Consider the following 17309-nt stretch of genomic DNA (forward strand, 5'->3'; position numbering starts at 1 on the left):
AAGCCAGGCTTCAGAGTAGTGAGGCGATGATTGTAACTTGCCGTTGGGGATCAAACTGAGCTTGGAATACAAAATTGTTTTCAAATGTTCTCTTTGCCATTTTGATGTATGCAGCCTGTGTTCTGCAAAGATCAGCTCCGTGTGGAGGGCTTTGCTGGGGCCGGGGTGGCATCAGCCAGGAAGGAACTTGCTTCCTTCTTGTGCTCAGAGCTGCTGGGAGCAGGAGCGCACCTGAGTGCTAGCAATTTGGTCCCGCAAACAGAGGTTCACGTTGGGAAGGGCAGGGATGGGTCTTGGGATGGGAGGGATGGATCCGTGTGCTATTTCAAGTGAAACTCACTCTTTCCTGAGTCACAGAGAGTTGCTACTGTCATTGTCTGCCCCACCCCCACCTGGCATGGCTTCTCAGGAGCGCCTTAAAATCCTGCCCATGTCACACAGGCTTCTCATACATGTAAAGGTCAAACTAGAAGGGCATGTGGAGGGAGGCTCTAGTCAGTGCCCAGGCCTGGCTTTGGCAAAGACCTCTTCTTCCACCCTCAGATTTGGGACCAAGTCTTCTTCTTCCTCCTCCTCTTCCTCCTCTTTTTAGACAGAAACATGTAGCGCAGCCTGACCTTGAATGCCATCTGTAGCCAAGGATGGCTTTTAAACACCTGATCCCCCTGCTGCCACCTCCCGAGTTCAGGGATTCTAGGAAGGCACCACTTTGCCTGGTTTAAGCTATACTGAGGAGCAAACCCAGGCCTTCATGCTTGCCAAGCAAGCTCTTTACCAGCTGAGCTCCATCCCCAGCCCTGGGACCAGATCTTCCACTGTGGTCAACAGGGACAGTATCCCTGCTCTTCCCCTCCAGGCCTTTGACTGTTTTCACCTGTACTGGCCAGAATGCTGGGACCCACAAAGGGGAGAGCGGTTGTTGGTGGCATGCTGAGTCGCCTAGGCAGTTTGTGAGGGATGTCTTTCACTAGCCAGAAGCCCTGCTCCTTGACATCCAACCACCCTTGCTCTTAGAGCAGATTCTTTTCTCTTCGACTCTCCCAGTTAAAGTCAGCCACTCTGGCTGTTTTCAGCAAGAATCTTGTCAGGTTGGTTTAGCCCGGCTCATCTTATCTCTTAGGGGTTTCCCAACTACTAGCCCTCAATCTGCTCCTTGGTTATAGACTCCATTTGCCTATGTTGCAGCTATCACTGTGGTCCTGAATAAAGTCTTCCCTGCTGTGTGTTATGCAATGATTTAAAGCAAGGATCTACTTAGCTAACTCACATAAAGGAGTGAATAATTAATTATATAGGTTTCTTTCTGGAGACTTTGCATTTTAATAAGCATCCGACACTTTAGCCCACTTCAACACTTTTAAAAGATTTCTTTATTTTCTGTGTATGAACATTTTCCTTGCATATATGTATATGCATCAGTGTGTGCAGTACCCAAAGAGCCCAGAAGAGGGTGCTATGTCCCCTAGAACTGGAGTTAACAGATTGTTGTGAGTTGGCACGTGGGTGCTGGGAACTAAACCCGGATCCTCTGCAAGAGTAGCCTGGGAGTCACATTTTCTGAGGGAAGACCTCTGGAACGCCATAAATTAGAGACAGCCCTATTCCACATGCATCGAAGGCAGAAGGTGCGTGTGCTTCCTTGTCCAAAGCCCCTGTGCCAAGTGCAGGTCAAGATTCTCGTGCCTATTAGAGGAGTCTCCTCACTGTTGAAGGAAGGAGGGCCATTTGTTGGTTCTCAGCTGCTCAGCCCCGAAATAATCACATAGAAACCATATTATTTAAATCGCTGCTTGGCCCATTAGCGCTAGCTTCTTTTTGGCTAACTCATACATATTAATTATTAATTTAACCCATCTCCATTAATCTGTGTATCACCACATGACTGTGGCTTGCCGGGTAAAGTTCCGTCTGGTGTCTGGCTCTGACGGTGACTCCATGGCGTCTCTCTGGCTCCGCCTCCTTTCTCCCATCATTCAGTTAGTTTTCCCTGCCTACCTAAGCTCTGCCTCCTTTCTCCCATCATTCAGTTAGTTTTCCACGCCTACCTAAGCTCTGCCCTATCAACAGGCCAAGGCAGTTTCTTTATTCACCAATAGTATTCACAGCATACAGAGGGGACTCCCACATCAGTTTACTGTAAGCCAGGTGCATCAGCAGAAGGGTGAGTCCAAACTGGAGCAAGGGCCGGGATATGGAGGTTACTGAGTACCAGCCTCAGCACTCCCTCGGGGTTCAGAATAGGACTTCTACGACAAGCGAAGACTGGTTTGGAAATGGGATCTGAGTTAGGCATGTTTTTTCTTGGATGTTTCTTTGTAAGAGGAGCATAAGGGAAAAGAAGAAGCCTGGGGCATAAGGCACAAGGGCGAAGGCAAAGCACAAGGCTAAGGGCAAGGAAGGCATTGGACATGAGGGTCCAAAAGAAGGAAGGGTAAGAGAAAGGGGTGATCTCTACAAAACTGTCAGTTTATATAGGCCGACAGACAAGTTAACAATCCCATAGGTGGTGGCAATAGTATCAAGCACGCATTTCAGAGTCACAAGAAACCGGTGGATCTGGCAAGGTGGCACCTTATGTCTCAGAGGGGGCGTGGCTCTGTCCCCTGCGGCTGGACACACAGCCTTGGTGGTTACACTAACCTGCAGGCTTGATTTGCATTAGCATCTAGCTGGTTGAGTTAAAGGGAATCTCTTTTGGAAACTTTGCTTTTGACCCCAGCAGGGTGCCCCGGTGATAATTTTTTCTCTCTGAAGCTAGTTTTAGCAACTCAGGCCTTTTTCCTGTATAAACAGTTTATTTCCTGGGCTATGATCGTCTGTTAGTTGATTACCAACGTAAAGGGTAATACAGAATATTAGTAGTCTGTAAAGTCAGAGCAGAAGACCAGTAGATCACACCTTCCTGAGTCTCCTGTGTGAGGTCCTTTCTTATCAGTGACGACTGTCAATAAAGAAACTTTGTGGGGGACTATTTTTGTATAGATTTTGCCTCTGAGATTAAGGACTTGGCTGAATCCTTTTCACACCAAGGCTTCACAGTGTGGGGGAGGCATCCAGTCGCCCTACAGGAACAGTCAGGTTTAGAAACTGCTGGGATATATGGGAGATAGAAATGCCATGATTTCACAAGACTTTTATAAAATTGGCAGTGACTTATCCAAGGACAGATGCCCCCCGCAGCTCTGCAAACGGATTCTCCAGGTGGAGTGTATGCATACACTTACCGTGGATAGTTCAATAGGTCTGTCAGCTGTCCATTTACTGTATGATACTTGTGGACTCACCACACTGGGATGCGGCTCAGGCGGGAGAGCGCTTGCCTAGTCTGCTAGAAGTGCTAGGTTTTATCTCCAGAACTCCATAAGCAGGGTGTGGTGGTGTGTGCCATAATCTCAAAACACTGGAGGTGAAGGCAGGAGGATCAGAAGTTCACAGTTATTCTGTGTATCCAGCTCAAGGCCAGCCTGGGCTATATGAGATCCTTTCCCAAAAAGATAAATATTAAGATGATTTGTTTTTTAAAAACGGAAGCAAATCACTTTCATAAGTTAAAGCTCAAACATAATTTAAATTGTATTTCTTTTTTAAAAAATTATGTATAGGGTCTGGAGAGATGGCTCAGTGGTTAAGAGCATTGCCTGCTCTTCCAAAGGTCCTGAGTTCAATTCCCAGCAACCACATGGTGGCTCACAACTATCTGGAATGAGGTCTGGTGCCCTCTTCTGGCCTGTAGACATACACACAGACAGAATATTGTATACATAATAAATAAATAAATATTTAAAAAAAATATGTATATATTTACTGATTTCTTATATATGAGTTTACACCATCTTTTATTTATTGACAATGTAACACATGTACACAATATATCTTGGTCCTATCCATCCCCAACACCCACCTCACTTGGCCCCGGTCAAATTGCTGTGTGGTGCCCAAGGAAGCAAAAACAGGGTGACCAATTCCCTGGAGCTGGTGGGTTATGCGGTTACAAGCCACCGTGTGGGTGCTTGAAAGTGAACCCAGGTCTTGTGCAAGAGCAGCAAGTGCAGTTATCTGATGAGCGATCCCTCCAGCCCCCAAACTGTATTTCCTAATGAGACCATGAATCAGCTTCTCTGCCCCTTTCCCTCTGTCTCACCAGTTTACCCAGGAATGAACTGAACATTTCTGAAAATTTCTATCTCACACCAGAAAGCCACATGTCTGCTGCACTGGTTAGTCTTAACTGTCCACTTAGCACAGCCTAGAGTCGCCTGAGAAGGTGAACCCCAGCTGAGGAACTGCCCAGATCAGACTGTCCCACCGGCGTGTCTATGCGGGATTTTTGGGGCTGTTAGTTGATGTAGGAGGGCACCATTCCTGGGCAGGTGATCCCGGGCTATGTAAGAAAGCTAGCTGAAGCCTGAGCCTGTGAGCAAGGTAGTCGGCACGCAGCATCCTCCATGGTTCCTGCTGTATTTTCTGGCTGTGAAGTGAGTCTCTTGATTGGAGTTAATGATGTGTGGACTGGCAAGCAGGCCTGCCTTGAGTTTCCCCCTTGCCTTCCCTCAGTGACAGACTGTGATCTGGGATTATAAATCTTTCCTCTTCTGAGTAGCTTTTGGTCTGAGTATTTTATCACAGCAGGAGAAAGGAAATTGTAACACCTACCCTGCAGGCCGCCACCGTCCCGTTTCATAAAACCCACGGGCATCAGTGTGCTGCTTCTTTTTGAGATGAAATCTTGCTCCATATACCAGGTTGGCCTTGAACTCATAGAGATCCTCCTGCTTCAGCCTCCCAAGAGCTAAGATTTCAGGCATGTGCCACCAGGCCTGGCTTCCAAACATGCCTTTTTGCTTACTTTATTTATGGTTCTGTGGGAACTCTTCACTAGAACAGCAAGAGGGGGAAGCAGCTCTGCTTAGCACAGTGCTTTGCTTTTGTTTTCAGTGCTGTGGATAAAACTCGAGACTTCGTGCATGCTGAGTCGGTGGGGCTCTGCCGCTGTCCCCTCCTTCCTCAAGAAACAAAGGGAAAGTGTGGCTTGACCTCCATCATGCAGGCTAAATACTAAGCAACACTGTAATAATTTGTCTCTGTCAACCTACTCCTGTATACTGTGTGTGTGTGTGTGTGTGTGTGTGTATGCATGTGTGTGCGTTTAGCATGCATGTGTGGACATCAGAAGACAACTTGCAGGAGTCAGTTCTCTCCTCCCACCGTGTGGGTTTGGGAATTGAACTCAGGTCGTCAGGCTTGGCAGTAAGCGCCTTCACCTAGGAAGCCATTAGGTATAATTTACCTTCCAAAGGTTATGACAGTCTTTGAACCATTGAAATCAATGCTTCTAACCAGGCATGATGGCTTACACGTGTAATGTCAGCGTTTGAGAGGCTGAAGCAGGAGGGCTGCCAAGAGTTTGAGGTCAGCTGAGCTATACAGAGTGAGCCTTTGTCACAAAACAAACAAGATCAGTGTTCTTAGCCAGAATTAGATGTTGCCTCCAAGAGACTGTCCCAGTATTTGGAGGCATCGGGGTTGTCATAACTTGGCATGGAAAGGGGTTTGTACTTAAGAGTGCTTCTAGCAGGTAGCAGGTAGATGGCCCAGGCACACAGTAAGCCAGTCTTCCACAGCAAGGAACCATCTGGCCCCAAATGCCAGAAGTTTCACACAAAAAGGAAGATTCATTTCCTGCTAGCCGAGTAGCTCGACAGATGGACCCCTTTCCTCTTCTGTGTTCTCCCCAATCCCCGCCCCACTGTGAGAGTATGCCTCTCCAGTCATGGCGGGACTAAGTTCCACTTTTCTTCACTTGATGTTACCCTCTGAGATGGGGCCCATGTGCCCCGGTGTGTTGTCAGTTACTGTGTGTATGAGCGCATGCGTGTCAGAAGTTAAAACTGGACAGCTTCCTTGTTGCTTCACCACCTTGTCCATCCATTTATTTATTGAGGCGGGGTCTCACTATGTAACCTTGGCTGACCTGGCGTGTGCTACTTAGACCATGCTGGCCTTGAGCTCACAGCGCTCTCCCTGACTCTACCTCTTGAGGCGTGCACTTCCATACCCAGCTGCCACCAAATTCTTTAATAAGACAGGGTCTTGTCCTAAACCCAATACTCACCAGTCGATAGAGTGGCTGGCCAGCAAACCCCAGGGATCCTTGTCTCCACCTCGCCAGCATTGGGGTTACAGGCCCTCGCTGCTTCCTGTGCTTGGTACCTCACACTGGCACTCGAAATCCAAACTCACGTCCTCATGATTACCACTTCACCCACTGAACCATCTCCTAGACCTTTGGTTACCATTTTAATGGATATAATACAACACTTCAGACAAGTCAGTAGCCACATCTTACCTAGCCAGTCTAAGTTTCTTACCGGAGGTGCTGGGGGAAGAAAAAGTGGTGCTTACCGGTGGTCTCTTGGGGACTGTGGCTCAGTGATCCTGCTGTGGCCAGCCTCCCCTTCCCACAGTCCAGGCTCTGGCATCATCATCGGCCTCATCATCAAAAGGCCTTTATGAAGTCCCTGTGGATGCCTCATCCCACTGGGAGGCTCTACCGCAGAGATTGCCCCACCAGCCTCTGACATCCAGGGCAGGCTGACTCAGGCAGACAGCATACATGAGAGCCAACCACGAAGACATCTGAAGACCAGGCCACTGGCCTTAGGCAAAGTGCAAACACGGACTCTTAGACAACATTCATGCCAAGGGTAAGCATAGCCGGGAAGGCAGAGCCAGACTCCACTCCCAAAGCCAGTCTGGACCTTACATGCCAACTGGCTAGGGACAGCTTGGAGGACAGGGTTCTTAGAAGCTCCTGGGGGAGAGAGTGGACAAAGGCAGGGAGGCAGAGGACCAGGCCAAGGAACTACTCAGTCATCCAGGAAAGTTGATGTTAGCGAGAGCCACCCCTCCCTTTGTCTCACCTCCTTGCCCCTCCCTTGTCTTCCCTCCACAGGTGTTCCATGAGCAGGGCATCCTCTTTGGCTACCGACACCCACAGAGTTCCGCCACTGCCTGTATCCTCAGCCTTTTCCAAATGACCAATGAGACTCTCAACATCTGGACGCACTTGCTACCCTTCTGGTACCTTCGGCCCCCTGGACAACCTCTCATTCGGGATCCCTGGGGACTAGACTTTGTAAAACACAGCTGGGTGGCAGGGAGATTTTATGCTAGGGCTAGGGGTCCCCGGTGGATACAGGTGCATGGATGATGGGGGAAGGAGCCAGGACTGTCATGGACTAAGCACCAGGCTGTGGACTGCCATAGGATTCGAGGGTTTCTATTGACTGGGTAGCATTTATCTTCATCTCTTTCAGTCTTACAGGCTTTGCTGGTCTTTGAGAAGTCTTTATTAAAATGTCACTAACTTGAGCAAGTCACTTAATCTCTCTGAGCCAGGCATTTTCTGCCTGTAGAGCAGGCATGATCCTCTGTCTGTGCCTTGGGGGTGCTGTGAGGACTGAGAGAAGACCCTGATAAAGACAAAGAGGCAGGAGCTGGAGATGTAGCTCGGGTTGTAGTGTGTGTGCGGCAAGTTCTGTTGTCAATCCCAAGTACTGCATGGCACTGCGTGAACCAAGCCTGGAAGCCTCACCCTCCTCAGGACTCTGCAGGAAGAGGCAGGAAGAGTTCAAGGTCATCTTCTGCTAGTAGTGAGTTTGAGGCCAGCCTGGGCTACATAAGACCCTCTCTGTAAAAAATACATAGGCACGGTTGTGGGTGCTTGTAATTATCTGGGGACTCTAGCAGCCATGTATCGTTGGTCAACTTTAATGGAGCCAAGTAGGAGCCAAGCTCTGGGAAGTAAGGGTGCAGAATGGGGTTTCCAGGAAGGCTAAGGAGGCTCCTTGCTGAGGAAGGTGGGGTGAAGATCAACTTTCCACACCTCGAGCAAAGGTTCTGGAAATGGAGACAGGGTCACCTCTCCACACCATGGTGCAGCTCTCCGAGTATCTGTGGGGATTGGTCCCAGGGTCCCCTAAAGATGCCAGAACCTGTAAGTTCTCTGTGTGGCAGGTAGCACCATATTTACATATCTCTCTGCACATCTTCCCATGTCCTTTAAATCATCTCCAGATTCCTTAAAATACCCAAGGCCGAGTAAATAACTATGCCAAAGGTTGTTTCACAGTTCAGTCAATAAGGACAAGAGAAATGCCAGTGTGTGTTCAGTGCAGAAGCCAGCCTTCCCCGCTGGGATATTTTGGTTGACTCTAAGGAAACAGAAGGTGGAGGTCTGGAGGGTTGGGTATGTGTCAGGCCTAGGAGGACCTCAGTGGTCAGCAGGTCACTGTCCTACTCAGACCTCTGCGGGCTGACATGATGGCAGGTGCAGCTGGAGAGGGGAAACTGTCCACACAGCACACAGATGATGACCCAGGCCAGGTCTGGACAAATCCTTTGAGTCATTCTGAGAAGCTGAGCGAGGTGGAGAGTCCCTGAGTGTGGCAAGCAGACGTGAGCCCCAGGAAGGTCCCTGTGATTAGCCTGGAACAGCTAGCCCAACTAGATGTGTGGTGGTGTATTACTTGTATTTTAATAAATAAGTCTTGCCTGAAGACTAGAAGCAACTCTAAAGCCACCAGAGGTCAGGAAATGGTGACACACACCTTTAATCCCAGGATTTGGGAGACAGAGGGAGGTGAATCTCTGTGAGTTCAAGGCCACCCTGAGCTACACAAAATCAATGCAGAAACAAATCCAGGTGGTGGTTGCTCACACCTTTAATCCTAGTACTAGGGAATCATGCCTCTAATCCCAGCACTAGAGGGAATATAAAATGCGGGGGGAGAGAGAGGCTTAGTCTAGTTTGTGGTTGCCCAGCCTTGGTGGAGCTAAGAGTTCTCTAGGGGCTCAGCTGCCTTGCTTTTTTGGTTTTCAGGTTGATTTATTTTTTAAAATACAAATAATATACTACTCTATAGATGTCAGAAGATAGAGTGGGGATCCAGAAACTAACAGGAGGGGAGAAAGGCGACACAGTCTTGGGGTGAAGTGAGGTGATCTGTAGAGAAGCTTGACCGCCCTGCGGCCTGCCGTCCGGCCAGTGTCAGCAAGGTCTAGTAGCTCGAGAAGGCCGTTAGCCACATTAAATCTTTGCTTACGTAGACTGAGACTGGCAAGATGGGCCAATGAGTGACGGCAATTGACAAGCCAGCCCGGCAGCCTGAGTGTGATCTCCAGAACCTATGTCAAGGCAGAAAGAAACAAAAAAGACTCCACAAAGTTGTTCCCTGGCCTCTATATATGTGATAAGCATTCATACACAAACACACCACACTGATAAATACAAAAAAATTGAAAGACTTTATGCCTTCTGAACATGGTTATACATGCCTGTAATCCCAGGATTTGGAAAGTTGAGGCAGAAAGAGCGTGACTTTGGGGCCCAGCCTGTTTCAATTTGACATGCTGACAAATTGAAGGCCACCCCCCAAGGGACTAGATCCAGGCTGTTCCCCTGCTCCCCGTTCTCCTCCCTGGAGCTGCTGGGGCCACTTGTTTCTGTGTGCCCTACAGAGCTTTCCCAGGCAGCCTTGACTGTGGCATGTGCGCCCGGCCACCTGTCTCTTCTCCCATGGTCTTCCCGTTGCCCATCTCCCTTGAAGATCACATTATCTGTTTAGACCATTTTAAAATTTGTGCAACTATGTTATGCCTTCCATTGTTTGTATATCTTGAGGTCCATGCACAGCTGAGTCGTCTACACTGCTCACAATTCCCAAAGCTAAGCCAGGCGCTCGGGTCATCCACCTTGACAGCACAGAGCATTCTGGAGAGCCCAGGGAAACCTGCGCTAGGATACCCCAAGCAAATAGGACGAGGAAGAATCTGTTGTTGAGAAGAAAGGAAAATTTTGGAGGAACAGCAAACAGCCTAAGTGCCACCTCTGCTAGACCATAGGAGAAAGCAGGTAGCCAGAAAGATTTTATGGCTCTCCTTCAGGTACTGGGTGAAGAGATGTGTAGAGTCCCTTTCCTTGATGGACATTGTGGGAAAGCCACCTAGCTCTTCACCTAGCTCTCCAGCTGTGGTTTGTGAAAGGGAGGTGTTATGTAGGCAAAACACACATAGAGTTGTAGGCCAATGTAGGTACACGTGTAGGTACATGTGACTTAGGATGGTCTTCCCAATACTCAGAGCTAACGTAAGAGGGGACGAGACCTTCATTCTTAGGGGTATGTAAGCTGAGACTGGAGAATATCTTGGGCAAGGTGTTATAGGAAGGATCCTATCCCTAAGGACTGTCTTTTTACCCTACTTCCTAACTGACTGCTTCAAGCACAGAGGCTTCTCTAGTGGCATGCCGTTTCATTTTAGTGAAGAGTCACTGGACGGGCCGTCTCCCAGTGGGGGTGGGAGGCAGCCAACAGTCCAGAGGGGACTGAGCGGGTGCACATTCTGTTCCAGGTTCTTTGTGTGGAGGTTCGTGACTGCACTGTATATGACAGACATCCAGAATGACAGCTACTCGTGGCCTATGCTCGTGTACATGTGCACCAGCTGTGTGTACCCCCTTGCATCCAGCTGTGCACACACCTTCAGCTCTATGTCCAAGAACGCCCGGCATATCTGCTACTTTCTGGACTATGGTGCTGTCAACCTCTTCAGCCTGGGTACGTGAGGCCCTTGCCCTTCCGTCCCCTCCTCCCTAGAGTGTCACCTGTTTCCCAGGAGATTTGATGGGTTTTATTTAGGGTTTTAGCAAAGTCATGAAGATGCAGAAGCCCTGTCCAGGGGCTCTGTAAGAAGCTTGTTCATACGTGTGCTGCCTGTGGATATACCCTCACTGGCATGTTTGCCAATTCTATGGTGTAAACGTCCCTGCCTTGTCTCCCTTCCTGTTCTCTGAGTGGCATCGAAGCTTAGGAGCAACCTCACTACAAAGTAACTCCACCACACAGGTCCCTGTGCTAAGTACTTAGGACTTTGGTTACTGTGATTTATTTAATTGTAACTTTTAGTGTTAGGAATTAACCACAGGCTTGCAAGGACTCTGAAATGTTCACAGTTTGGCTCTCATTGGCCACCATGGGCTGACCCCAGCACATCAGGGCTGGGACCTGGTCTGCCTAGTGAGAAAGGAGGATGGAGTCACAGACCACCTTTGCCCAGAGGCTTAGAGGCGTCAACTTTCCAAAGCACTGAAGTAGTGGGGAACTGTTGGTGAGTGGGTGCTGCTGCCCCATGCTCGTTGACTTGTTTTTCTGGCTAGGAAGCTTCTCTCCTCCACACCGTTATCATCCATCCCTTAGGATGCTGGTTCTGGCTTCTTCCTCCATCCCAGCCCCGCTCTAGCTGGGAAAGGCAGTCACTGTATCTGCTTTTGCATGAATTTGTCCAGGAGGAGGCTACCCTCATCTTTCTTTCTCTTTTCTCTTCCCTCACAAGTGGGGAACACCTGCCCCCCCCTCTCTCTCTCACACACACACACACTCACAAACACACTTCTCAATGCTCCATTGTCTAGTTCTCTCCAGTCATTAAAACTGGTTGCCATGGTCCCAGTCCCTTCATGTCACTCTCCAACATCCCTATTCTCAGTCTTTTCTGGTTCCTTTCTTCCCTCTACCCCATACCTGGGCACACTCAGAATTCTCAGTAACTCAGGATTAACTATGGGTCCTTTTGTCTAGCATGCCCAGGAGCAGCCCCCCATCCCTAACATCTCTGGACAAGAGACTCCTAAACCTTACCTTTAAACACTGGATCTGAAGCCTGTTCTTTCTCTCGGGTCCCTGGCTAGGGGTGCCACCTCTTGCTTTGCTCAAGTCTGAACTAATAAGCTCCGGCTCCTCCTCCCACCTCTACTCCCCGTTCTATCTAATCAGCTGTCAAGCTCAGGCTGTCCCATGAACCCTCAGTCAGCTTGACTCAGGCCTGGAGCTTCTTAGGGCTCTGCCTTTCAGCTCCACCACGTTACCTGGGAAGTTCCTGCCTCATCTCTTGCCAGGTCCCCTCCCACTAGAAGGCTTTCAGACTCCTTAGTACCTGGGATAAGGTCCAAATCTTCGACCTCTCTCTCTCTCTCTCTCTCTCTCTCTCTCTCTCTCTCTCTCTCTCTCTGTGTGTGTGTGTGTATGTCTCTCTCTCCTCTCCTCCCCTTCCCCTTCTTTTTTGAAACAGAGCCTTGAACTTGCTGTGTAGCCAAGGATGACCTAGACTCCTGACCCTCCCGTCCTCTTTTTCTAAGAACTTTGAAAACAAGCATGTGCCACCACTGTCGATTTAGACAGTGCTGGGAGTGGGGCTCAGCTGTGTGCATGTCAGGCAAGCCTTCTACCAACTGAGCTACATCCTCGGCTGCTCCCTGGGGATTCTAATACAAACAAGCATTTTGAGAAGTCCTTCTCAGCCAGCTGTGTGCGGAGTCCCCGACACGCACCTCTTTAAAATGGATTTATTTTTATTTCTGTTTGTCTGTGTGCTGAGTCCCCGACACGCACCTCTTTAAAATGGATTTATTTTTATTTCTGTTTGTCTGTGTGCCACATGTGGGGGTGCCAGTGGAGGCCAGCAGGTCCTCTGGAGCTGGAGTTACCGGCGGTTGTGAGCTTCCCGACATGGATGCTGGAAACTGAACCAGGTCTCTCAGGCCCCTCTCATACACATTTTGACACAGCACTTAGATTTAGATCCTGACCTTGTGCCACCTGTTCCAAATTCAGTCTTAGACCAATCTCTTAGCTTTTCTAAGCCTTGTCCTCTTGAGCAGATGTAGCAGGGTTATGAACAAATTCAAATGCTTTGATTCTGTGTCTATCTCACAGGGTTAGCTATTGCTGTGATTGACAGTGGTCTCCTTTACCTGCTCCTTGGCCCATCTCAAACACCCATCCCCCACAGGAACCCCTAGGCTCAGGTCAGCTTTGCTTTCTGCTATATTTTCGGGCAGGTTTGAGCCCCTTTATCTAGTGTGCAATGCTTGGTGCACACCTTAGCTCCAGTCAGCATCAGTGGAACAAACATCTTGGTCCAGACATCTCCCTGAGAATCAGGTCTGGAGAAGGGGTCCCTGGTCTCCTGGAGCTGAGTTCCTGGGTGAACGCCCACAGGAATTCTGAACAGTTTCAGGAAGGTGATGCTCAGGCCTCTCTGTCAGCACTTGGGTTTGTTTACATGTGTGTGGAGGGGAGGGGAGGGGACCTCAGGTGGCGCTTTTAGAGACGAAGTATCTCACTGGCCTGAGAGTCACTGATTAGGCTAGGATGCCTGGCTGATGACCCCAGGGGCCCATCTCTTGCTGCCTCCCAGCACTGGGACTACAGGTGACAACCACCAGATGTGGTCCCTTCAGGTGACAAACATCAGGCTGTGGTCTTTAGGTGACTACCACCAGGCTGTGGTCTTTAGGTGACTACCACCAGGCTGTCTCCTGTGCTTCTATAAAATAAGTGTAAGCTTTCCATGGGACAGGATTGTAAAGACAGAATGAGTATACACACACACACACACACACACACACACACACACACCTCTAACAAGGACATAACCTTATAGATTTTGAGTGGACAGAGAGGCAAGAGGATATTCGGAGAAGGCAGAGAGGCAGGCTAGCTCAGGATTCTGTGCAGAAGATGAAGGCTAAGGTCGCCTTTCCCAGGAGTCCCCGTGGTGCTGTGGCTCTGCCTGGGTCTCAAGGCTGCTGTTTCTTCTGCAGGCTCCGCCATCGCCTACTCTGCATACACGTTCCCTGATGCACTGATCTGCAGTACCTTCCATGAATGCTACGTGGCCCTGGCCGTGCTGAACACCATTCTCAGCACTGGTCTCTCCTGCTACTCCAGGTACCGGGCACTATGATCTTGTGTGGGACGCCGGGGAGGACCTAGCATCCGTCCCCATAGGAAACGCCCAATAGAGAAGGCTCTAGGAGCCTGGCTCCAGGTAGAACCCCTGTTACCTGATGTACTGGTTACTTTACTCATTGCTACTGACAAAAGCAACAGAAAGGAAGAAGGGTCTTCTCTGGCTCACAGTTGGAGGGTATAGTCCATCAAGGCAGGAAGTCATGGCAGCCAGGGCTGAAGGCAGCTGGTCACATTGCGTTTGCAGTCAGGAAGCAGGGGGATGGATGTTGCCGCCAGCTAGCTTGATCCTTTTCCTTCACTTCAAGACCCCAGTTTACAGTATGATGTCACCCACAGTTAGGGTGAGTCTTTAGTTAATCAAATCTAGAAACTTCTGCATCAGCCTGCCCCCATTCAAGATTCATCTCCATGCCTGGATATCCCTTGGGTAGTCCCTCTACCCTTTGGAAAAGCCCACCTATGACCCGATGCTCTGAAATTCTCTGTAACTTAAACAAGAGTGTTCCTACACTACAATTTTTTTAAATTTTATAGCTGGCTTTACTGCTTAGGCAAGTCACCATGTGTCTTCCTTGAACTTCAACTTGTTCACCTGTACAGTGGGGTCCACACTGCTCCCTTCTGGATAGAAGATGTAGGTCATGTACCCAGGATGACACACACCCTCCGTTAGGGCTCAAGCCTGGCAGAGAGGGGTCCTCATAGTCAGGTAGTCCTTCACTCAGAGTGATGGGGGACATGTTGTCGCTAGATACCTGTGATGGGGGATGCGTCATTGCTAGGTACCTGTGATGGTGGGGGATGCGTCATCGCTAGGTACCTGTGATGGTGGGGGATGCGTCATCGCTAGGTACCTGTGATGGTGGGGGATGCGTCATCGCTAGGTACCTGTGATGGTGGGGGATGCCTCATTGCTAGGTACCTGTGATGGTGGGGGATGCCTCATCCCTAGGTACCTGTGGTGGTGGGGGATGCATCATCGCTAGGTACCTGTGATGGTGGGAGATGCATCATCGCTAGGTACCTGTGATGGTGGGGGATGCCTTATAGCTAGGTACCTGTGATGGTGGATAAAGAGTATTCCGAAGTGGCCACAAGTCACAGCCAGCTCCCCACCTCTAATCCTGCTATCCTTTTTCCTTTCAAGTAAGACTCTGTGGGGTGGAGCCTGAGCAGTGTTGTCATGGGGATGGCTGTGCTAGTTGAAACTGTTCTTTGCAAGAGTGAATTGCCTGAAATCACAGGCTCCCTGGGTCGCTTAGGAAACCTTCCAGATGATTATGGTCAGGTGACAGTCCCATCTAGATAGTACCACCATGCCAGAAGAGGCAAGTCAGGAGAGGCACCTGGGTTGCATGTGTGTTCCCTGTACCTCCAACTGCACTATTCCCCCTCCAGGGAGAAGCAGGCAGAGTAGGGGGTTCTTTTTTGGAATGGTTATGGTTTGTTTCCTCTGGGTGACACCCAGGTTTCGGGGGAAACTGCCAAACTGGTTTTTGTTTTTTAAACGTGGGAGGATAGGTTTTTGTACATTAGAAAGTTTCACCCCAGCTTGCCCTCCATTTTCCAGGATATTTGAGAAGGGTATGAGGCAGATGGGGTTTGTCCCCTGGGGGTGAAAGCGCCTTGCATTGTGTCCACCCTGGATTTTGTATGGTTGGGGATGGGAAGGGTCTCTCTTATCTTTGTGGAAATCACAGAATTCCCTGACAGCTGGGCAGGGCTTGAATCCATCTGTAGAGCCAGGAAAGAAAATCCCTTGTCCTGGGTTGCTATGTCCTAATTCCAGGAGGAGTTAAGTTGTGTGGGATACAACCTTTGCACCAGGATGGAAATCTAGGGTACCACTGATGGTGGAGAGGGGTTGGGTCCCCATCTTGGATGAATCAATGTGCAAGCACGGTAAGAGCCATGTTTACAGCACAGAGATGCAATGTACCTGAGCGATCTTTCCTCTGGCTGCCTGAGCTCCTAGGTAGGCCTGGACACCCCTGAATCTGGTCTTTGGGTCCGTTACTGCCCTGTAGTTGGTTTCTAAGCACCTTGTGGCTTTGGTATTTAGAACTGGGATCGGAGGAGACAAACACTGTGGGTAGTGGGGGTTGGGGCAGCTCATGGTGTGAAAGATACAATCCCTATGATTAATAGGACAAAGCTGATTTCCCAGGGGCTCACAGTGCAGCGCATGAGGACATTTGCTGCCTTTTAAGTTAATTGAGTTTTTGAAAGCTCCTGACCGACCACCTGTTAGCCACCAGGGTATATTGCTTTCTGCTAGCTCAGAGTCCTCCTTGACCATTCAGGCTCAGTGTTGGGTGTTGTGGATTCAGCAAGCCTGGTGTATTTGGATGGTGTTTGGCACAGACCCAGGAATGTTTTGTGCCCCCAAGTTTTGGAACTTCTCTCCTTGACTATGACACAATTTGTTTTTGATGATCCAGAGAGCACATCTGGGGCTATCGTTCCCCCTCACCTGACCAGTGTTCCTCAAAGGCTGCCTGGGCTCTGGGGACCCATGTGAAAATTTGCCACCCCTAGCAGAGTGAGGTCTTGCCTAAAGAGAGGGCCAGGTAGATGCAGGAAAGGCAGAATGCACTCTCTCTCTCTCTCTCTCTCTCTCTCTCTCTCTCCAACACACACACACACACACACACCCCAAAGAGTCTGAAAGGGCACTTTCATTGCTCTGTGAAGCAGAACAGAGAACAGGGGAAGCAGTCCATGTCCGTGACATACACTTGGATACACAGGGCCTTGAGAGGTTGGCTTAGGACTGAGAGTGAGCCAGTGACAGCCCTGTAGCTGGAGATAAGGGAGGGCCTTTGGGGCAGAGCAAACAACCCGGGCAAGGATGGTAGTGTGTGGGAGTGGAGGGCCCAGGAACAGCAGCAGCGCACTGGAGGGTGGAAGGGAGGATGGCTAGAGAGGGCCCGAGGGCCAGCTCGGAAGTGTAGTGCTCTCTCAGAGGACCACTCTTGGCTCCTTAGGAACAGTGACCTCCTGGGCTGCTCTTTTTGGGCTCAGCTTCCTCTCCACAAGACCTTTGAGCTATGTTACCAGTAGCTATGTGGGGGGTCCTCTCATGCTGTCGCACTTGAGAGGGGAGCTCAGCGCTTTGCTTTGTGAAGGATAGTCAGTGCCCCAAAACGATCCCTTCTTGACCCTGCCCTCAGCTGGCAGCCAGCGAGCTGTCCTTGCTTTCTTTGCCTCATGCCTCCTGTCACCATAGATTGTCCTTTCAGCAAGCCAGTCCGGCTATCGAGTTTTGTTTGGTTTAGTGTTTTGATAGCCGGTCCCACTGTCCAGCCCTGGCTGCTCTGATACTCATTACGTAGCCTACCCCCTGCTCTGGTACAGGCAGCCACCACCTCTCCTAGCTTTCATCCAAAAATTTTGTTTTGCAAAGTCACTGAGGTCAGTATGGTGAGCATCACAAAGTAATCTGGGCCAGAGGGATAATCCCTCAGTATGCAGAGTGATAAACGTCAGCTTCAAAAG

At 49.7% G+C, this 17309-nt stretch overlaps 1 protein-coding gene across 3 annotated transcripts in view; it reads left to right on the forward strand.

Moving 5' to 3' along the window:
- The window catches only part of Paqr5 (progestin and adipoQ receptor family member 5), a 75532-nt gene that overhangs the window by 44953 nt on the left and 13270 nt on the right, over positions 1–17309 (forward strand). For all 3 annotated transcript variants that reach the window (XM_041679327.1, XM_041679328.1, XM_041679329.1), the window contains 3 exons: positions 6953–7080; positions 10411–10616; positions 13661–13787. In XM_041679327.1, the coding sequence (XP_041535261.1) occupies positions 6953–7080; positions 10411–10616; positions 13661–13787 (461 nt within the window). The remainder of the gene's footprint in view (positions 1–6952; positions 7081–10410; positions 10617–13660; positions 13788–17309) is intronic.

The sequence above is a fragment of the Microtus oregoni genome, unplaced genomic scaffold, assembly GCF_018167655.1.
Source record: "Microtus oregoni isolate MIOR12 unplaced genomic scaffold, Mior012 000032F_ref0000030, whole genome shotgun sequence".
Lineage (NCBI taxonomy): Eukaryota > Metazoa > Chordata > Mammalia > Rodentia > Cricetidae > Microtus > Microtus oregoni.